The following is a 22,227-nucleotide window of genomic DNA, read 5'->3' on the forward strand; positions in this document are numbered from 1 at the left end:
ATTTAACAAAGCCAACAACTCCTTTTTGGAAACAGGTATGATAGATATCAATCTGAAATGAAAAACCCTTACTTAATGACATTAAGAAAAATTTCAAAAAGCAAACAAATATCCACACAACGTCTCTAAGAAAATTTATTCTGGGAATTTCAGTTGACAGCCAAACCAAAGTATATTCTACATAATGTACTTTACAACTGTTAGTGATTTATGATAGACATAATAAATTTCTGAACTTTGAATTACTGAACCATCTTGTTATCCATTTTATGAATAGGTAAGATTATCATCATTCAGGTGTCCTTTCATTAACAATATATGCTAGGTTGTGTAAATAACTATGAATTAAATTCAACAAAATATGTATTAGGTTGCTAGCACAATATGTTTGAGGCATTGTGCTGTAGTGATACAAAGACAATCCCTAGTCAGGAGTATCTTACAAAATTAAAAAAAAAACTTATTTTAAATTGAATGCAATAATAAATAAAATTAAGGACTTTGTTTAGAATCTCAACTACTCCTTCAATTAGGTAATTTGGGTGAGAAATTAACTCTTTCAGCCACTGTTGCAATGTGGTATAAAGTCACATTTAGAGTACATTTGTGAATAGGCTATTACATACTTTGATAAGCAGTGGTTACACTCTCAAATGACAATCACCATTGAGATTGTGTTTATGCTGGGATTTTTTGTTTATGAGTCGATCTCTAGGGACCCTTAGGGAAACTATTTTATTTAGGCTTCTAAAATATTATTAGGAATATTATTACAATTCATTAAAATAAATCAATAGGTATGCAATATAAATCTACTAACAATAAGTCCATTCCTCTCTCAAACTTTCATTACCAGAAGAGACACACACAAGAATGTGTCTATGCTAAGCATCTTAAGAACGTTGGTTCCTTACATCTAGGCTAAGCACCTTGAGAACCATACGTTTCCTTGCCCGTGTGTACTAAAAGAACTGTCAATTTTCACTCTTTCAACATTTCCCAATTTAACTAAGCCCCAACCCCTGTACAAGGCTATGAGGATAAACAGATTTGGTCTCTAACTTAAAGGAACTCACAGTTCAGTGGGGACAAAGGCACACAGTCTTCATGACATCATCATTAACACCTAACTTTCAGCATGAGAAAAGAAAGGTAGGTAAAGATAAAAGCAGTGAGAAATGTTGCTCTTTGAGAAATAACATACATACACAGATTCAAACAAATACTCATCCATTTTGAAAAATCCTTGCTCGATGAGTTATCTGCAAGAACAATACACGGTGGAAAAATACAGTGGTCTGAGGCAGGACCCTTGGTTTCCTGGTTATAACATAGTAGCGGTGTGACTTCAGGCTTGTCACTTTAACCAGACTTGGCCTCAGTTACTCTTCTAAAAATATCAGTATTATCTTACTACCCTAAGCCCGAATCATTTTACTAGCATAAACCAAACTGTATCTAGTGGTTTCCAAGTCTAAGATCTGTACTACTCACATACTCATACATCAGGTTCCGCAAGTAATAATCATGGCCTGGAGAACCAGTGTGAGTAAACTAGGTGAATTACGGTTCCTAAACTCAACTTTTATATGACCAAGAGAATCAACTGCGATAGGTACTGTATTGTGCTTTGAACGTGGTAGGCTCACAAACTGTTACACAGGCCATGACACAGTCTTAAAAAGATAATCAGGAATAAACCAATGTCTTAACTGTGTACCTTCCTAGTATAACAGCAGGGTATATTTCCTACCATGAATTCGAGTTTCTGCACTACAGGAACCACGCCTTCTGAAAAACCCAGGAGATACCAAAAACACCTCTCAAGGGAATAGGGAGAAAGATCTGGGTAAGCCAAGACAAGCGTTCCCAATAAATAAATAAGTGAAATAAGCCCTGTCTTTTCTTCCCCTCCAGCTATGCAGCTGCACACTGAAGAGAAGCAATAGATTAGCATCATCTGCATTTCATTCCTTTCCTTGTGCAATAGCTACCCGCCTATAATAAACAGACCTTGTGCTCAAGGGAGAATTTACTTCCCCGTCCAGTAAGTTCCTATTTTTCACTAACAACGCAGTCTCCAATCAACAACCACCCTCCTGGGGAGACTAGGCACTCCTCTCCCCGCTACCCCCTGCTGCTGGCCTGACGCCCCCAACCCTAGAAATCTCCCCCCTTTCGAGCCTCTGCTGCATGGGTCGCGAGGCTCTGGGAGACAGCGGAAGAGGCCTGGGGTGCTGTGCGCAGACCGGAGGGGAGTCCAGCCCAGCCCGTGAGGGCCAAGCTGCCTCGGCCGGCCGGGGGCTCCTAGAGGCGGAAGGGGAGCCGTGAGCCCCACGCCACCCCCACTTACCCACTTTGTCCTTCCCGTACATGTGCCCGGCCACCTGATGCGAAAGGGGCACGCAGCCGTTGAGGAAGCAGAGCCTGCCGCCTGCCGGCTTCGGGGTGCCCTGGGCGGGGGCTTCGCTCACCGGTGGGGTCCGCATTTCTGGGGGCCCGGGCGCATCGAGTCGGAGGGGGGATGGCGGCTCCGTTGCCATAACGGAGAGCTGAAGCTGAAGCTGTAGCCGCAGCGAGAAGAGGAAAAAAATAAGGCGGAGGGAGGGGGAGCCGGAGAACCCGAGGGTCGTTCAGGCTCGGCCGCGAGGAGGCCCGGGGGTTCCCGCGGCTGGTGCCCGTTGAGGCCCGGGAAGGGGGCCCATGACGCCGCTGAGGCGCGGGCGCTCCCCTACCCAACTCTCGGCGGAGCGCGGCTCCCGACTCCCGCTGCTCTGCCGCTGCGGCTACCGTTGCCGGCGCAGCCCTGGAGACGGAACCGAGCCGAGAAGCGGCGGCGGCGGCGGCGCCCCGCGCTCCCCGCGGCCCTGACGGCGACGGCGGCCCCACCTCCTGCGCCCCCGCCCCCTCCCGCCGTCCTCCAGTCCCCTCAGCTGCCGGGCGCGTCAGCGCCGCCTGCACCGCCGCAGCAGCCGCGAGCTTCCGACTGCGCGACCCACGGCCGCCGCGCTACTGAGCATGCCCAGAGACTGCCCGACGGGACCCCCTGCAGCGGGGCGGGAGCTTGGCGCAGCCAGCGCAAGCTGAAGGCTACCGGATGGGGCAAGCGCACTCGCGGTCTTTCTCACCCCCACCCCTGAGCTGGCTTTACAATGCCAGCAGCGCTGTTGTAGCTTCATTCATTCAGAGGGCGTTTCAGCTCTTCCTGGGGTGCGGCTCAAAGATTCCAGGGGCTTCCAGTGGTGAGGAGCAATCAGTCACGTGTTGAGAATTGGGAGGCCGTAGTGCCAAGCATGGCTTGGGAAGCTACCCTGCAATCAAGTCCCTCCAACTCCCACCCTGCATAGAAACAATAAGAGTAAAAACAAGCAGCTTCTTAGAAAATACACCTTAAAAACACCCTTTGAGTTAATTCTAATCCCCCTCCCCAAATTCGGGCCCCTAAACCGCTTTTATAAAGTATTTTGTAACTGATAGTAATTTCAGACTGTAGAAGATAGAGAAAAATCTTAGTATCTTTTTTGAGTACAGTTTTTTTGAAGAAATGAGCCATTTGTTTCTCTCTCCTACTCAGCCCTTAGCGCCGGTTCCAGGGTCCTCAGTAGATAACTGGCTCAAAAGCAGAAGAAAGTGACGTACACCGAGGGCGAGGTGAGGTTCTGAAATAGGACTCCACAATTGATACCTGTGTGTCTGCCACTGGCATTTTATATGAAAACTGGACGTGGCCTTGCAGATGCCGAACTGAGCAAGAAAACTGTAGATAAAATCTTAGATACCTGATTATGTCAAGTGTTATGCCAGCACCTGTCCTTTGCCCTGTGAAACCCGCACACCTGGAAAAGACTTAAATCTGGCCTAAAATATCTATTCTCAAAGCCCTGCCCCAGGCTCCAGGACTCCGCCCCTTACGACTGCGCACACTCAGTTGCTACCTTTCTAGGTCTCTTCCTCCTCCCCACTTTTCCGGCTGTCAAAATCCCGACTCAAGACTTTAGACTGGGACGCAGCTCCGCGCATGCTCAGCATCAACTAGGGTGGCAATACACACGTGCTTACGGCCAGCCGCGGCGCCTGCGCCGTAGCGGCCTGGAGTCGGTACGCGTAGACGTTTCTCGCACCTTGACTCCGGCCCTTCGCGAGAACCTCTTTGTGCTTAGTGTCCTGTGCACACGCCTTGCAAGCGACGGCGCCATGAGTCTGACTTCCAGCGTACGAGGTGAAGTGGGGCCTGGGAGCGGGTGAGGTTGGAGGCCTGCGCACCGGTTGCAGCGTCCTCTGATCCTCTCTGGGCTGTTGGTTACCGCTGCCCTGCGAACCCGCCAGTCCTGTAACCTTGAGATGTAGAAGGGCAAGCGCAGGGCTGGCCTGCCGGCTCCCTGGGCCAAACGGGTAAAGGGGGCGATGTCGGTATGGATTGGTTATCTCTCCAGGCATAAGTAGCACGGGGGCTATGGAGGCATCTACCCAAGTCTGGACCACGTTTTACTTAACTAGCCATGACCTAAAACCTAATGATCCCGCCGCTAGCTTTTTTTCTTGTTCTCCCCTGAGACACCTCTGTGTTGTCACAGAGCTTGGAAAAGAGGAAAGGTTTTAAAAAAAAGAACTGCTCCGCCTTCTCAAGTTTAAATCACCGTGGAGACAGACCATCAATTTCCTGCAACTCTGAAGCAGTGCGTGACTAATCACATCTCAGTTTTGCACATTTTTTTAAAGGAACGAAACCCAATCCGAGATCTTCAGTTTTCCCAGGTTGTTGTTGTTGTTGTTGTTGTTGTCTTTTTTTTTTTTTTTAATCCCTCTGGCATCTGGAAATCCGTGGCAGTGGTCCAGGAGAGAGGATTGAAAACGGAGCTCTTTGAGCTCTCCGCTTTCTCAGCCTTGCTTCCTTTGCGCTAGTCTGGCGTTTGGAAACAGGTCCAATTAAAATTAAGAGATTTTCTAGAATTCGATTAATGTAGAGCTTCACATTATAACAATTCTTGGTGGTGGTATAACTGTTAATATAATACTGTGCACCAGCTACGTGATACATGCAATCTCTCTGCCCAGGTATAAAACGCCACACCTCCTGGTTTGGTTACCTGTTAACAGTAGTTAAGTAAAAGTAAAGAGATTGTCCAGAAGTTAATTAAAAAGAGCCCTGTTGATTCATTTAGTAAATATTGAGCAACTAGAGTGCCAGGTTCTGTAAAAGCTCCCTGTTAACATGAGACCTAATTTTGTAATCCATTCTTTAAATTGGAGAATTCCACGTCTGTTGCCAAAAGTTACCTGGCAGAGTTGGGGGGATTACCGGTGACTTTTTTAGTCACTAATGAAGGATATATAGGAGGTGATTATTTATAAAACTTATTTCAAAGGATGCTCATCTTGAGAGTCCTTTAAATAGAGGTACCTTGGGGCACTTAAAATACAGAGCAATTTTTGTTTTAGTTTTTTAAAAAACCCAAACCTGTATTTTCTCAGGAATAAGACTGTTGTGTAAAATCAGATACTCATATGACTTGAGCCACTGGTAATTTTATAGGAAGACAATTTGCATTTTTGTGATATGGGCTAAAAAATTCTAACACGTGTTTTTAAAATGTGGAGTCATTTTGTGTGTTTTGAACCTAGGGTTTAATGCCCATTGAAATGTGAAGTAGGTGAACCCTGGGACTTCTTCGCACTACCTGCTGGCTAATCTTTCTTGCAATCAAGACAAGTTTGTGTGTGTGTGTGTTTTTGTTTTTGTTTTTAATCTAACCATAGGGGAGTCCAAAGGTGACTTCCCCATTAGCTTGCCGTTTTCTAAGGGATAGGAAATTGCTTGGTGAAGAGGGTTATCAGCTTAAACTTGAAGTACTCAACTTTGTTATGAGAAGTAACTACTTTTTTATTTCACCTAAAAGTGTAAAGGTTGTTATGAGGACTATGGGAAAACGTCCAAAACTCTTGTAAATCTCTTCTTCCAGGACCTTCTTACTTTCTTCTTCAAACATTGTAGTGTGGCTGGGAAGGGACAGATAATGTATTGAGAATCCACCTTATAATGTTTAGACCTCAAATTGTTCTCAATTTTTAAACCACACTAAAAAAATCTATATTTTTGAGTTTTGAATTTGGGGAAGATGAATTGAGATGTCTCTCAACTAAGTAGATTAATAATTATAAAGGGCTTAAAATAGTATGCACTTTGTAAGTATATGTTAAATAAAAAATAAAAGGGTATGTCTATACATGCAGAATTCTTGTTTATATTCAGAAGAAAAATAATGGGTTGTGGGTTATAAATAAAATTAATGGGGATCAGGCCAGGATATGAATCTGGGAGAGGCAATGAGGATAAATGATTGGAATCCAGAGACCCTATTCAGTGAGATGGTTCTTGATACCCTTTGGGTGGGTGATACCAATCTTTTTTTTTTCCCTTATTGAGGTATAATCAACATACTTATGCCGAACTTATTTTTTATTTAATTCTAGTTTATTATAGTTTCTAACATTAAGCATCTTTCACTACTATGGAGTCCCCCATCTACAGTGACCCCTCCTCATACCCAGTATATGACTTTTAGGAAGTTTACTATAGGTCTTGCTCCTTGATACCTCCAAAACTCATTGAATCTGCTCCTTTAGGTTATAAACAATAAGTAAATATTGGGGGGCATTAGGAATTATAGATGAACACAGGATTGGCAGTGAGTTGATCCTTGTTGGAGCTGAGTGAGGGTAAATGGGGGTTCATTATAGTAATCCCTGTATATGTCTGAAGTGTTCCATACTAAAGTTTTTTTTTTTTTTAAGATTTTATTTATTTAGTTGTCAGAGAGAGAGAAAGTGTGAGCACACAAGCAGGGGGAGGGGCAGGCAGAGGGAGAAGCAGGCTCCCCACTGAGCAAGGAACCTGATGCAGGGCTCCATCGCAGGACCTGAGCTGAAGGCAGATACTTAACTCACTGAGTGACCCAGGCATTCCTAAAAAAAATTTTTTTAATCTGAACAAATGTTTTAAGTCCCACACTTGATACAGTAGATTAAGATGAGGCCAAAGATAAGTCATTTGGTATAAGAGCAATGTGATGGTAAAATGGACAGATGGAGTTGCAAATTCAAATTAGTAATCTGTTATTTCTTTATACTCAGCTGACATTGAACACTACCTGTATGCCAGGCCTTTTTTTTTATTATTCTTTTTAAGATTTTATTTATTTATTTGACAGAGAGACAGCAAGAGAGGGAACACAAGCAAGGGGAGTGGGAGAGGGAGAAGCAGGCTTCCTATGGAGCAGGGAGCCCACTGTGGGGCTGGATCCCAGGGCCCTGGGATCATGACCTGAGCCACAGGCAGACGCTTAACGACTGAGCCACCCAGGCGCCCCTGTATGTCAGGCCTTAAGAAAAAAACATTACCAGACACAACCTGCCAATCTGGGGGAGAGACCTAAGGGAGGGAAAGATTTAAACATAGCTCCCCTCCCCCTCTCCTGAGAAGAAAAGAACATTCTGATTCTGTGGCAGTTGACACTGGGCAGGAGAGGACCGTTTTAGACAGAAAAGGGACTAACGGAACAGAAACAGGGTGAGATTTCTGTCTAAGTTGAAACAAAATAATTTCCACAGTAGAAAAAAGCTGAGGAATGAGGAATGGGTTATAAACAAGAGATTGTTTTCAATCTCTGAATAATTCTGAGAGAAAATCAGTATTATGTTATACAAACCAATATTATACAATAGTAGACCAAGGAAAGAATAAGAATGGGAAGGATTATTTAGAAATGTTTTTTCTGTATTTTCTTTATATTGGTTTATTCATTGTATTTGTATAGATAGAAAGCACTGTTAAGCAAGATTGGGCAGGGTGGGTGGGGTTTTATCTAACTGTAGGAATACTGTACCTTGAGAAATGTCTATAGAGAAGGGAAGTGAAGATAAAACCGTAAGAGTCAGAAATAGTGCTCAGGGTTTTTCTGGACCCCAGTTATGAAAGAGTGTCTGAAAGGTGCCAACTGAAATGTCTTTAAAAATTGGGTTTTGGTAAAGTCTCCTTTTGCCTCTGAGATTGTGTTTATTCTTAATAGAATATATCCACGTCAAGAACTAAGTGTTACTTAGGTTTTATTGTTTTTGTTTATTGTCTTGGGTTTTCAATTCTTTCTCTATTCTAATTGTTGACTTTTCAATCCATCATCATTCTTGCCTATCTCTACACAGTTTCCTTTTCCTTCTTTTCCCTAGAGTTGCCAATGGCATCCACAGCTTTTTGCCAAAAAAAAACTGATTCAGACTGCAATAATGAAATGATAAAACAGCAACATATTTCTTATTCTGGGAACTTTTACATTTGTGTCTAATGAGATTAGGGAATTAGGTTTTGGGAAGAGGGGAAAGTGGAAATTCTTAAGAATTTGTCTAGCTCTGTGATTCTAAAAAAAACCCACTGGAGCAAATGCGAAGCCATTTTTCCAGCACACATATGGTCCTATGACATTTATATAGGGTCATAAGTGACCTTTGTTAGGGGGTAGGGTAACAGTGCATGTTTTGATTCCCCATGGGGCAGCTACTTTTCAGTAGTATCCAGAGTCAGTTCCCATTTCTTTCATTTACTTTTGCCTCTTTTGCATGTCAGTTATTCTGTCATTTATTCCACTGTCAAAAATTCCAGGGAGGTAAAGGTTTAAAAAAAAAAAAGTCACAGTATGGATTCAGTGGCTAATATGAGAAGAGAATAGAAGACTCTTTTGATGACTAAGAAAGATTCTTTTGGCCTATCAAGAGTTTCAGGTAGGATTCCCTTTTTATGTTGTGAGACAAATTAATCTTAACCAATTTTAGTAGTTATTTGGGTTTCGGGCCTTTTTGATACAAGTAGGCACTATTAAAGCAAATCTGCTAGAGATTACTTCATAATTCACCTAAAAAGTAGGATGTAACTAAGATTAACGTTAAGTTTCTGTTGTGTTAATTTATTTTTGAGATATTTCCTCATTTTAAGTTTATACTAAAGATAATATTTAGCAAACATAATTGAACATATACTATGCAAAGCAATATGTTAGCCCATTTTGCGATAGGTACATAAACTATTCAGAGTGGCTTTCCATTAGCTTAGAAGTGGATTGCTATAGCTCCTGACACAGAGTCCTTTCTCAAGGGAGTTCCGTCGTAAATAATACATCAAAAAGGAATATCATGAACCAAGCTAGAAATCAGAGCAAAGTTTCAGCCCTACTTGGAATTGCTACAGGATAATATCATGAAACTGCACTAAAATTCAAGACAAATCTACACAAAATGTGTAGTTAAAAACATTCTTCAATGAGTTCAAAGGTTTGAAGCTGTCAAATAACTTATTAACTTGTCTCAGTCATGCAGCACCTGGGAAGGACATAATGTTAATGTTTATTTTAGAGGATTTTAGCAAGGAGGAATGGACATATTGTGGGAAGGAAAATAAACTGTTTTGTAGAGAAAAATACTGTGGTTGAAAATAGAATCCAAGGAATGAGTTAAAAGAGAAGACCCAAGATAAAAGGAACTAAGTGTGAGAATGGTTGTTCCTTCCAATTATAATTTTGTAAGAATGAGCTCCAATTTAATGTAGGGCACTATTAGGAAGGGTGATTAATCACATTAGTGCAATAAAATTTGGCTCAAGGGGCACCTGGGTGGCTCAGTTGGTTAAGCGGCTGCCTTCGGCTCAGGTCATGATCCTGGAGTCTTGGGATTAAGTCACGTATCAGGCTCCCTGCCCAGCAGGGAGTCAGTCTGCTTCTCCCTCTGACCCTACCCCCTCTCATGTGCTCTCTCTCTCTCTCATTCTCTCTCTCCTAAATAAATAAATAAAATCTTAAAAAAGAAATTTGACTCAATAGTGCAAATAAGCCATACAGTTAATTATTCAGTATATGTTTTTATTTGTCCTTGGACTGTATTTTTTGTACTTATCTCTCTAGGGCTTTATTTGATAGTCTGGGAACTTATTTCAAACACTGTGAAGATTTGACTCAGGAAGTGCTGGGAAGCAGTCCAGTGTGTTTATCCTGACCCCTGTTCAACTTCTTCCTGCAGTTCACTCCATGCTGGGAATAGACAACTCTCCTCTGAGGCTGAGGCTAACCAGACTATGCAGAACTTTCTTCTCTCCAACATTCTGTGGAACTGGGGTAGTTAAGTGCTTGGGTTTCTAAGGGCTCCTTGAAAAGCTACATGAAAAGAATAAATAGATGGTCTGTTAGTCAAGCAAAATGAGTAGAAAAATGTCATTAAATTTAAAATGAAGTTTGTAGGGAATTCAAATCATCATCCACTGGTGGATAATGGAAATTTAGAATTTATTGAGAATATAACTGTAATTATATTCATGTTTTCTATGAAATAAGAAATTAATACATTCTGATTTAACACATTCTGATTTTTATTCTAATGAGAAAACACTTTGAAATTTAAAAAACAAAAACAAAAACTTTTGAATGACTTTGAAGCCCAGAATCCTGCTGGATATATTTCTTTGAGTGTTTAGTATTAAGGGTGGCTTTGTTTTATTTGTCCTTTTTTTGTTTTTTTCTTCGGATACCAATTCTGTTTGTGGTTATACACTTTAAAATCACTAAAGGACCTACTATTTAAATGAACTGTGATGAGTCAGTTTGTTTCCATAATCACCTCCTGATTTTTTGGGTGGGGGTAGTCTTTATAATCTGAACTTTTTTATGTATCGGATTTTTTTTTTTTAAACAATAGGTATCAGCAGGCTTACATGTTCTTTTAAATCTATTTATGAACACTTTAAGAATTATTAAACATTGTTTTTCCTTCTCCATCTATAAAATAATTTTTAAGTTTTCCTCTATCTCAATTTAGCTATCACCATTCAATAGAAAATACACAATTGCCTCAGTAAATGCTGGGGAAAGTCTTAACAAGAATTGTTACACCATTGTGTTGTGATTATTTTGTTAACAGTAAGAACTTTTGACTGTTGGAATACTTAACTCAAAAACTGGATTTCCTGAACATTCATGTTAGTAAAAACACACACTATTTACACATTATTAGTGTATATTTTGGTTTTGATGATTATTCCTATTTTCCTTCCCTGCTCTAGTTGAATGGATCGCAGCAGTTACTATTGCTGCTGGGACAGCTGCAATTGGTTATCTAGCTTACAAAAGATTTTATGTTAAAGATCATCGCAACAAATCTATGGTAAACCTTCATATCCAGAAAGACAACCCCAAGATAGTACATGCTTATGACATGGAGGATTTGGGAGATAAAGCTGTGTACTGCCGTTGTTGGAGGTCCAAAAAGGTGAGGAAAACAAGTCTTTTATGTTAATGCCATCTTTAACAGTTCTTTTTAAACTGTTCTATCAAACATGTATCACCAGATATTATTAAGATATCTCTTCTTCTTTTTTTTAAGTAATCTCTGTGTCCAACATGGGGCTTAAACTCACAGCCCTGAGATCAAGAGTCACATGCTCCACTGACTGAGCCAGCCAGGCTCCCCTTTTCTTTCTTTTTCAATGCATCCTGTTCTTCTCTGTTTTCCATGTACTCTCCAGGATTATATTTCCTAAAATGTGTAGCTACTATGCAGTAAAATTCCATTATTTCCTTATTGAATTAAGGTGAATGCAACTGTATTCTTGACCAAGAAGAGAAAAAAATCCCTTTATACTTAGGATTTCCTCCCCAAGTGGATCTTTGCCTCCCCTATCCCAGGAAAGGGTATGCAGCCTAAAACACAAAGAGGAACAGAAAGGGTAGATTCTTTTCTTGAGCTTTCAGGCTCCTCGATTCTAGGACAAGTTTTAGAAAATTCAGGAGAAACTTGGAAAACTCCCCTTGAAAATTTCTTATCTGGTAAATATATTGACCCTGTATCTAAGCTTTCTTTAAGCTATAGCTCCTATAGTTAAATACCTAACAGGATTTTTTAAATCTTCTTTTGTGATAATTACATTTCATCAAGTTCCATTTGGAACTCTCATCTGTGATACCTGCAGCTTTTAGGCAGCTTTTAGACAGTGATGAGAGCTAGTGACCTAAAGATGGTAAATCCTTTCCTAAGGTCATCTTGAAAAGCTTCATACATTGAATATGATGTATTGTGAGGAATATGGTGAGTGTACCGCCACTATTAGCATTTAAATAAGATGGATTTCACTAAAGATGACACTATAACACATAAGAAAATAGACACTTGATCTTAGCCAAAAGGCCAAGAAGCGATAACACATAAGAACATAGACAATAAAAATGATTTATCTGTTTCTGAAAGCACATGTCAGGCACCACCTCTTCCCACAGTGGAAAGCCATTATCACAAATCATATATCACAAATAAGGAAGAAGTCACATACTAGGTACTGGAAAGTGTATTCTAACTCTCTTCCCCAATACAATGATGTTATATAATCCAGTGATACAATGCTTAGATAATGTCATTATATCTGAAACTGCTTGATGAACATATGAATGTGAATCAAAAATTAATAGTCAGTTGTACCTTGAAAAGAACACTGTTCATTTGATATGTGGGATTATTTGTAAGTACTAGTGAGGTTGCTAGAAAATAATCCTAAATAATATTCTGTAGGCCAGACCTGGTTTGTTTTTTAAAAATTATGCCCATGATAGGTTTTATTCTCCTGTTGCTCACCAAAATATACAAAACAATACCTTTAGAAATTCAAGAATTTCTAAGTCAGGGTAGTAGTTCTTTAGTCAATAATCATTTAACGTCTATATATGCATGAAAAAAGTTAAATAGTAAAACAGCAGGTATCATAGGTATGTACAGTAGACTTAGTACAGGTGCTTTAAATAAAAGAAAGAGCTTACACTGTGGGCTAGAATTTTCTAGGAAAGCATAGTGATATACATGGGAGTTAAATTGCCCCTGGAAAGTTTGGTGGTATTTGAATAAACTAGCAATTTTGGGGGACTCTTAAAATCCTTAGGAAAGAACTCATGTGAGCAAAGGTGGTGGGATCAATGAAGAATCTAGTCTGGTCATTGCATTTCCATCCCCCCAGGAATAAGTCCAAATTGAGGAGAGTCTTCAGTACCTGTTTGAGGAGTCTGTGCCTCCAAACATGGGGAGCTTCTTCTCAGGAATTTCCAGATAAAGTTATGATACTTATACCAGAGTGATAGCTCTAGGAATGGAGAAAAATGAACAGATACAGGAAACATTTTGAGGGAAGGATAAGCCAAATGCACTGACTGATTTGTAAGGGAGATTGGTGGAGAAAAACTGAAACTCATTAAAATCTCTAAACCTGTAGTATTAGAAGAGATGGCGCTGCCAACAGAAATAGGACTTCCAAGAAGAAAAGCTGATTTTTCTAGAACTGTGACAAGGAATTCAATTCCAAAGTGAATTTTGAGGTGACATTTGAATGGAAATGTCCAGCAGATAATCTGAAATGTGGGTCTAAGGCTGAGACATCAGGGTTGGAGATAGAAATCAGCAAAACTGATGATTCAAACATAAGAATACAACAGATCCTTGATGCAGATAAAAATCAAGGGCTAAGTATGAAATCTTAGGGAATTTTTTGCATTTTGAAAAAAGAATGAGAGCCAAAAAGATGAAATGGGCCAGAGTTAGAAGAAAACTAAGAATATCATGCCTTCACAGTGGAAAGGAGAAAGTTTCAAAGATTTGGCTGTGAACATTGCCTTGTGCAAAGACAGCTAGGTGAATATTATGAGTTGCATTAAACAATTAGGCAATTAACCTTTTGGTGTCATTTCAACAGAATTATTAGAAGAGAAGCTGTGTCTAAGTGGTTAAAGCGTGAATTACTACTAAAGAAATGCTAGAAGTCTTAGTATATGTCAAAACTTCAGTAAGTGTGACAGTGAATGGAAAGTCAAAGAAAACTGCTTGAGTGAACTCTAAAGCATAGATTTGGGGTCAAGTAAAGGGTGTTTGCTTTGGTTGGTTTTTCCCAGAGGGTAAAGAAAGGGTCAATAAAGCAAATAGGAACTTGTAAGGACTAAGATCTTAAGTATTTCAGGAAGAATCATAAATGGACACAAGCTAGTGGTTTAAATGGTTTATTAGACTTTATAATTCAACAAAACATTCTGGGATTATTTTTTCATCACAGTTTAGAGTTTCCAGATGGTTAAACTAGAGATGGTCATTTCCCATAGGTAGACTTTAAGGAGAGGAATGCCAGACCAATCATTTTATTTCCCATTTTCTCTTTTTTTAAGCTTATCTTTTATGCTGTTAGTGATCCTCTTTGCATCTAGGATTTGTCAGTTCTGAATTTTCACTGAATCTTGGGAACTTTTTATTCCCACATGAATCAATTAAGAGTTCACTTTGAATATTATTCTTGTTAATGGATGTTCTTATTCTTCAGATAGCTTTGGAAACTCCCCACATTCCTGAGGTACCTAAGGTTATCACAGAGGTGCCAACTCACACATTTACCTGCCAGTGCACAGAAGACTTGTAATTAATACCTTTGGCTGTATTGAGTTCATATTCAGTAATTTTTTTCCTCATATAAACCAGTTGTGTTTATAATATAACAAAATGAAAACACCTTTCTACTTATTTTCAAAAAAGTTACATGTGATAGAAAGTTTAATTCTGTTCTAATTCATTCTTAAGTTACAATCACAGTAGCCCATTGTGTGGGTCTAACATTTTTGAGTGGTTTTCCCAGGCCTAATGAATCATCTCTCAGCAGTGTGCAGAAATTACATTTTCAAATATGCCTCATTCGTCCTCCCCCCGCCCCCAGGATTGATATGCCCTCTGCTGTTTCAGAAACAGGCCTATTTCATAGTATTTCACAAAAGGACTATCCATATGTGACAGGAGAAAGAAAGGAGGCAATAAAGAAGTGACTGCAGGGAAAGATACTATTTGAGACAGCGCTGTCTTGAAAGAGGTGGAAGGAAATGAGAGTGGGAGCACAAATGTGAAACTCAGGAAGGAAGGGAGAGCCTTATTTTCGAAATAAGAAAGTGAGAGAACTTTGATTTCAGAGGAAAGAGTATGCAACATAGTCTTTCTTGCCAGATTGCCACCCTACCCCCACTCCCCTGAGTTGTATTTTGGCCATCTAGGAGGCAGGAGAGAGTTTGAACAGAGTTTGAACAGGACAGTAGAAAGATGCACACACACTAAGAAATAAGAATAGAGGAAAAGCGTGCTAATTACCGTCAGGAGCTCAACTGAAGTTGAAATGTAACTGAACATACTATGTAGAATCATTTTGTTTCATTTACAACTCCAGGATCTGAATTGGGTTTTTTGTTAGTGGTGTGCTTGTTTCTGTTGTAGGGTGTGTGTGTGTGTTACAGAAGTCTCCATCCTATTAATGGTTTGGAGGTGGGTGCATGGAGTCCATCTCTTCATAGAAGCAAAATTCTGTATGTTGTTTACATAGCTTGTCCAATCCACATAAGGAGAGTCTTGTAAAATCCTAATTTCTCTTAATATATTTTACTTCTATCTTAACATTTTTTTAAAGATTTTATTTATTTATTTGACAAAGAGAGACACAGCCAGGGAGGGAACACAAGTAGGGGGAGTGGGAGAGGGAGAAGCAGGCTTCCCACGGAGCAGGGAGCCCGATGCGGGGCTCGATCCCAGGACCCCGGGATCAAGACCTGAGCGGAAGGCAGATGCTCAATGACTGAGCCACCCAGGCACCCTCTCTCTTACATTTTACTAAAGCAAGTACCTAAGAATGGAATAAGATGTCATATCTTCTCAGGTAATGTCAGATCTTACTGCTTTTCTTTCTCAACCAAAGCAAGACTTTCTCAGAGCAGTTTATTATAGTGAGTCAAAATGGCCCCATGCAACTTCCTTGGGAAGTAGAATACAAACTCATTAAAAATACAAAGTTTAGAGAAGGAAGATAATGTTTTTTAAATTGTTGCAGATACAAGAGGTAAGAAGGAGCATTTATTTAACTTTAAAAATATGTGGGATTTGTGATTTACTAATTGGGTTAACAAACATGATATTTTCTGGACATACAGGAAATTTCAGCCAATTCAATTTGCAGGCTTTTCTCCAGAATTTGTTAATAACAAACACTGGCATGTTAGAACAGATTTTAAAGTCACTTATAAGCTAAACTTCTTTCCATCAGTTATTTGATCCTTTAGGTTTTACTTTTAAATATTGATAACTACATGAATTAAATTAAATATACCCTTTATGGGTTTTTTTGTAATTTCAACTCTTTGACAATTTAACAAATTTCAAAATCTTCAATGAAAGAGGGTAATTTTTGTTTTCGACATATAATTGCATTATTAATACAAAGACTACTATACTTCCTAGATTACATTTGAAAGTATACACACATTTTCTTTCTCTTGCATAGAAAAGTTAAAAAATTGAACAAGACACTTCCTGAAAAACAAATATTGTTTATGTTTTTGAATTTTAATGCCAAGTAATTGACATTCATTCATTTATATTATATTGAGAATCATGAATTAATTTCAATAAATATATCCCATGAATATGTACAGTGTAGTCTTAAGAAATTGCTAATCCAATCCAAATAGAAATAACTCATCTTGGTCCTTGTTGAAAAAATAAAGTTGGGTTTTTTCATTAACTTAAAAGTGAGAACTCTAATGAATAAATATAATTAAGAATACCTAATCTTCACATGAAGTTTGGGAGAGGATTCTGCCTTAAGTCAGTAATTTCTGGGATTAATAAAGAACTATTAAAAGATATCTGTGTGCCTGAACAAAATGATTTTTAATGCTTCATTTACATTTTAAAGTCATAAAAGCTTTATATATTATGAAAATTTATTAAACAAATAGGATCTACTATTCGCTGCTTTTTAAAGAAATATTTTTTATTTTAAAACAGGAGACAAGCAAATTTCTGTTTTTAGGCAGACCTAGATTATCATATAAAAAGTATATTCTCATTTTAAATGTGTGGCTTTCTTAATCCTTTTATAAGATGTTCTTTGTATATTTCTCTATAGATTTCTCTCCTCTTGATTCTATATATAGAGGGAAATAATTTTTAAAAATGTATTTTTCTAGTATTTTTAAAATGAGATTTAAGAAGAAAAGTAAAACATGCTATTTCAGTAAGTTATTTAAAGCTTTTTAATTTATAATTACTTCACATTTTAGAAATACATTTTATAACCTATATCTTAAAACTATACAGTAACATGTTTTGTGTGTGCTATTTATAAAAAAATGGAGTCTTTTGCAATGTAAATTTGTAATCTCACTGTAAAATCATCTTTGTTTATTAAACATATGTCACCTTGATATGCTGTTCTTTGATATGGGGTACATTTTAGTTTGATTTTTGTGGATTGTTATAGCCTCTTTCTTACCCATGCCAAGAAAAAACTGAAAGCTTAGGTTGATGTTTTTGTTGTAAGAACTTGTTTTTAACATGAATATACTGTGTTATTGACAAAAAAGAAAAAAAAAAGAAAGCAAGAAAGCTTTATATACATTGCATTGACGTTGCCATCTACCCCAAGGTAGAATTTTTACTTGGAAATATTAGATATGCTGGTACCTTGACTTTTTCTGTAATTTTTAACTAATTTACTGTATCTTGGAATTATATACAAATAGTAAAATTAAAATTAAGTTTCTTTAACATCAACCAAGTATTATTTTAATCTTAGATACTCCTAATGTCATAGTTTAACATTTATACCCTTATTGTCTATTTTCAGGTATCTAAAATTATATTGCCTTCACTGTGAGTAATGAAGCAATTTTAATCTTAAGGCTAAGATTCCTGTTACTTTACTCTTCTAAATAGGCCTCTTCAATGCAATAGTGTACCTTATACCAAACAGTGTCTCTAGGTTCTAGAGTGTTAGGTACATTTCAGACATCAAGAATAAAATGAAGATGCTATCATCATTTGACGTGAAATAGAAATAAAAGTTATAGAAAGAAAGAAAAAAATAATTTACTAGTAATTGGACCTTCTAAATGTAAAATCCTGAGGAGACAAGTAAAACATTATAGAATTCCTATCTTTATCATTTAACAGTAGGAAGGCTATACTTGCAAAAACCATTGATAATATATAGCATAAGTAGTTAGGTATGAAAATATACCTAATTATGATAACTATAAAACATATAAGGCAGAAATAATGTTTTCAGAGTATGCATGAGACCTGAAGATGAGAATTCCAAGAGAAATTAAAAAATTTTCCTTTATCTTGAAGAATAAATAGGTAAAGTTTAATAAAGGCAGGTAGAGAATAAATAGGAAAAGTCTAACAAGGATAATGTGAAGGAAACCTAGCTCTACCAAATATTGAAGCATATTTTAAACCTGGTTATTATCTCAGCAGAGTAGGTTGATGAATATGATAATGTAAAACCTATAAATAGGCATTTTTATAGGTAGAACTTTATAAAATTAGGAATAAAGGTATAACAATTTGGAAAAGTGTCACAGTTCAGTCAGCCTGGTAAATTTTGAGTTAAAATAGCATTTTTTAATAGCAGGACTTCTTTTAAATAATAATGTATGCTACAAATCAAGAGAATTATGTGATATATTTTTAAAACATAATGAAACCAAATCAGAACATCTTTTAGGACTTCTTTGGAGCACACTGTGACAAGCACTGTTAGAAATTTACTTCTGTCACTTTTTCTACCACTGAACCCAAAATGTCAGTTAATATTTAAAATGTGAAATCATGGAAAGTAATAAATATTTACCACATCTCTAGGAGAAAAATGTCTCCATGAGGAATGTTAAAAAGGGAAATACTGGCATGCTTGTATGAAACTAATATGAAAAAATTAGCAAAATAAAAAGGTTTTGGAAAAATTGCTACAAAGATGATCAACAAAGGGATAATACACAAATTGATTTTAAACAAATGGACTTAGGCTCTAAATGGACATGGTTCACTAGAAGGGAAATGTAACTGTAACTAGCATATAAACATGGAAAAGATATTCAGCATCCACAGTCAAATATCACAAATGGAAATGCAATTAATCATTGTGTATTATCCACAAGTTGATTTCTTCCTTCTACTTGCTGTTTATACTTCAGATATGCTCTTTAAGAACACCTATATAAGGTAGTCGAAGAAAATCTTTTTATTAAGAGTTATCATGTGTGTTATATATGTAAATTAAGCATCACCCCCACTCTGCCAGGTTAATACTGATTTTGCAATTAGACATTGACATTCTCTCTTTTCCTAGTTCCCGTTCTGTGATGGATCTCACACAAAACACAATGAAGAGACTGGAGACAACGTGGGACCTCTGATCATTAAGAGAAAGGAAACTTAGTCAGTTTTGATACTGCAAACCAACTTGTCATGATGTTATCTGATTGTTTAATTAGAATGACTACAACTTCTGTCTAATTCACCTCCCCTGGGTTCTAGATGTGGTATATTGGAAACTGCAGCTTTCATACTCACGGCATTTGCCTTACTTGTTGAACCATCGTGGTGCACATTTGTTTAAACAAAAAAAAGAAAAAGTAAAAAACCAACTTCATGGCCTATGGGTTATTTTGGTCTTGTAAGGATCCGTTTATGTTTAAAATAATTATATTAAGATATAGTTGTACATTAAAGTTAACATTAAATTATTCTCAAAATCCTGTATATGCAGGTTGTACTTATAAGTTTCAAAGAAAATTATCACCTTTTAATATTAGTTAACCTAGAAAGTATATTGGGTGTGATCAAGCTATATTAATCTCTTAATATAGGAAAAACCTGTGATGACCTTGATTCTCTTCTGGACCTAGGTGATGATGCTGAGAGAATATAGCTTCTATGTTTTCATAGTTTTCAATCAAAATGAACTTGGAATGTTATTCTGCTTAATTATAAGTGGGCCAGGTCTAAAATAAAAGGGCACAGTAGCTTCTTTATTCATTTTCATGGGTATTTAATTGACCCATTAAAGGAACCAACACTGGAAATTTGGATCAAAGTGATATTAAAGTAGTCATGAAGAAAGTCTTAAAATGGTAATGTTCCAGAATTCTATTCCAAGAAGTGGCAAGTACTTGAAGCGGGAACATTGAAGGAATTGGAGCACATGATGTCAAGCCTCTTGAACAGAAAGCCATACATCCATGACAGAAATAGTAGTCACAAAGCTAGATGAAAGGCACAGGAAGATTTTATTTCCCACCCTTGATAATCAGGCACATGGCTATTTCCATTAAAGAAACTATTTGTGGGAGAAAAATAATTACATTCTCTTAAATTGTATGATCTTAAAAGCAAAAAATTGAAGACAAATTTTTGTTTATATAATCTTCAAAGACTCAGAAACAGTGCATTCATTCCTGATTCAGAAAAAAAGAAAATGTAATGAATCGTGGATCACTACATCAAAAACTAATGACGTATTGTATGGTGACTAACGTAACATAATGAAATTAAATTAAAAAAATGAAAACAAACTAGGAGCAATAAAAATAGTAGACAGGAGTAGTTAATATGTGAATTTTTAAAGAGAGATTAGAGCTTTGGGCTTTATGGGTTAGAAGGAAAAGTCAAGACAGAATATATACAATTGTAAAACAATTTGACAAAGGTAACAAAAATATTCACATCATTTCTTTTAGTATACTTGAATTCTCAGTAGTAGTGAATAACAAGTTTCTATGTGCAAAAATCCAGAATAACCATGGAAGTCACAGGAATCAAACCAAATATCAGCATTCCTGTATTATGTACGATCACTGATATTTTTTAAATGTACAATTTTGTGTATTACAGTAGGTAAAGTTTATACCAAAATTGTGTATACTGGTTTTAAGCAGCCTATGTGACTTATTTGGATGTGTCTTTAAGGCACATCTTCAATACAAAATCTAAAATACTACAAACTCTGATTCTACCTATCAGTTTCTTAAGGTGAATTTCTTTCTGTGCCTCTGCCTTCTGTTTTAAGTAAGTATGGGTGGATCTGCAAAAGAAGCATCATGCTTTTAAAGGTTAATTGTTTTAAGGAAAAATGAATCCATGAACTCCCAGTTTCTGATAAAGGGACATCCTTTTAACAGACTAAACTGTATTCTTATTTTGAATTTGAAATTAGACTATTGGTCATGCATTTTTATAGCTAGTGGAAAGGGGGGAAGAAATTACTGCCAATTCTCAAAACTTTTTCAAAGGAATAAGATTATGTGTATGTTTATGGTGGAATTAGAAGTGATTGCCTAATTGAAATGCAGATCTACTGTAGCATTTTGTTAGTCAAAATAGATAAATGTATCCTCGGGGTCATGTTAAAATTTTGTTACATGCTCTTCAACTAGAATTCCTTTAGGATATTAAACCTTTCATGTTACTTACCTAAAAAGGTTAAGTGGGTGTGGTTAAATTAATGTGATGTTTTTACACAAAAATCATTGTGTGCAAATACCGTTCTCATTTAAGCACCCCAAAACATCTGATTGCTTTTTCATTTGAGAAATCAGACAAATTGGGTTCCCCCACACCACCACTATCTTTTTTTCTCTATACATTAATGTTCCAGTGATTTCCAAAATAGGATTTTGTGCTAGGTTGAGTGTTTCTAATGTTAGGAAGAAACTTGTTTTGCAGTGATTGAAAGTGACACTCCTCTGTTAGTACAACAGACATTTATTAAGCATTTTCCATAGACCATGTAATTGAGACTGAAATATTTTGGAGAATTAAAAGCTCACAGATAAGATTATATCATTTATGATGTAGGTTACATAATTATGATAATTTATGATTTGGGGTTGTTTTCCTTAACAAATTATAGTAGGTACCAGTTGTATATACAACAAAGTAAGTGGATTTATTTGATTTTTCGTTAGTTATGAAGGATTTGGGTTTGGTTTGGTTTTAAGATAAACATTGATTAAGGTTCCTAATTAGCAACATATTTAGTGATTGTGTTTCTGTGAGTGTGTATTATCTACTAGTTGTCAGAAGCTATGCTTTCTTTCTGAGTTTAACACAAGTTGATTTCAGGCAAAGCCACTCACCTCTCAGCCTCTATTTAAAATGGTTGGAGAAAATGGCATTTTAGGCAATTTATTTGCAAATTCTAGGCCAACCCTAAATTTTCAGCATCCCAAAAGGGAAAAAAGTAAAAGACTGATAGGTAATCAGCTTGAATTTAATTTTTATTATAAGATTATTCCAACTTTTGTGGTATTGAAGTATCCTTTTATGAAATGTTGATAGTATTAGTTGCTTTAA

General features: G+C 37.2%; 2 protein-coding genes across 7 annotated transcripts in view; one reads left to right on the forward strand and one right to left on the reverse strand.

Annotated features, from left to right (window-relative positions):
* The window catches only part of IPMK (inositol polyphosphate multikinase), a 45,493-nt gene extending 42,584 nt beyond the window's left edge, over nt 1-2,909 (reverse strand). For both annotated transcript variants that reach the window (XM_027596386.1, XM_027596385.1), the window contains exon 1: nt 2,354-2,909. In XM_027596386.1, coding sequence (XP_027452187.1) covers nt 2,354-2,543 — 190 coding nt within the window. In that variant the 5' untranslated portion in view covers nt 2,544-2,909. The remainder of the gene's footprint in view (nt 1-2,353) is intronic.
* A 1,115-nt stretch (nt 2,910-4,024) lies between these two features.
* CISD1 (CDGSH iron sulfur domain 1) lies at nt 4,025-19,634 on the forward strand. 5 transcript variants are annotated; one of them, XM_027594410.1, is made up of 5 exons: nt 7,515-7,567; nt 8,654-8,772; nt 9,945-10,154; nt 11,096-11,301; nt 19,223-19,634. In XM_027594410.1, the coding sequence occupies exons 3-5, from the start codon at nt 10,115-10,117 to the stop codon at nt 19,310-19,312; spliced, it is 336 nt and encodes a 111-aa protein (XP_027450211.1). In that variant the 5' UTR covers nt 7,515-7,567; nt 8,654-8,772; nt 9,945-10,114; the 3' UTR covers nt 19,313-19,634. The 5 variants fall into 5 exon arrangements, with proteins under 5 accessions (XP_027450248.1, XP_027450240.1, XP_027450211.1 ...); XM_027594419.1 differs by having other exon boundaries at nt 10,060-10,154; XM_027594439.1 differs by lacking the exon at nt 9,945-10,154 and having other exon boundaries at nt 7,514-7,567.
* The last annotated feature ends 2,593 nt before the right edge of the window (nt 19,635-22,227 follow it).

Source organism: Zalophus californianus, chromosome 15 (genome assembly GCF_009762305.2).
Source record: "Zalophus californianus isolate mZalCal1 chromosome 15, mZalCal1.pri.v2, whole genome shotgun sequence".
NCBI classification, from domain to species: domain Eukaryota; kingdom Metazoa; phylum Chordata; class Mammalia; order Carnivora; family Otariidae; genus Zalophus; species Zalophus californianus.

What these genes read in the sequence shown, in the direction of transcription:
- CISD1 (XM_027594439.1), top strand. Translation starts at nt 8,733, where the DNA reads ATGACTAAGAAAGATTCTTTTGGCCTATCAAGAGTTTCAG. An exon ending in TGGCCTATCAAGAGTTTCAG is followed by an intron (nt 8,773 to 11,095) that starts GTAGGATTCCCT and finishes TCCCTGCTCTAG; the next exon opens with TTGAATGGATCGCAGCAGTT. An exon ending in GTTGTTGGAGGTCCAAAAAG is followed by an intron (nt 11,302 to 19,222) that starts GTGAGGAAAACA and finishes CTCTTTTCCTAG; the next exon opens with TTCCCGTTCTGTGATGGATC.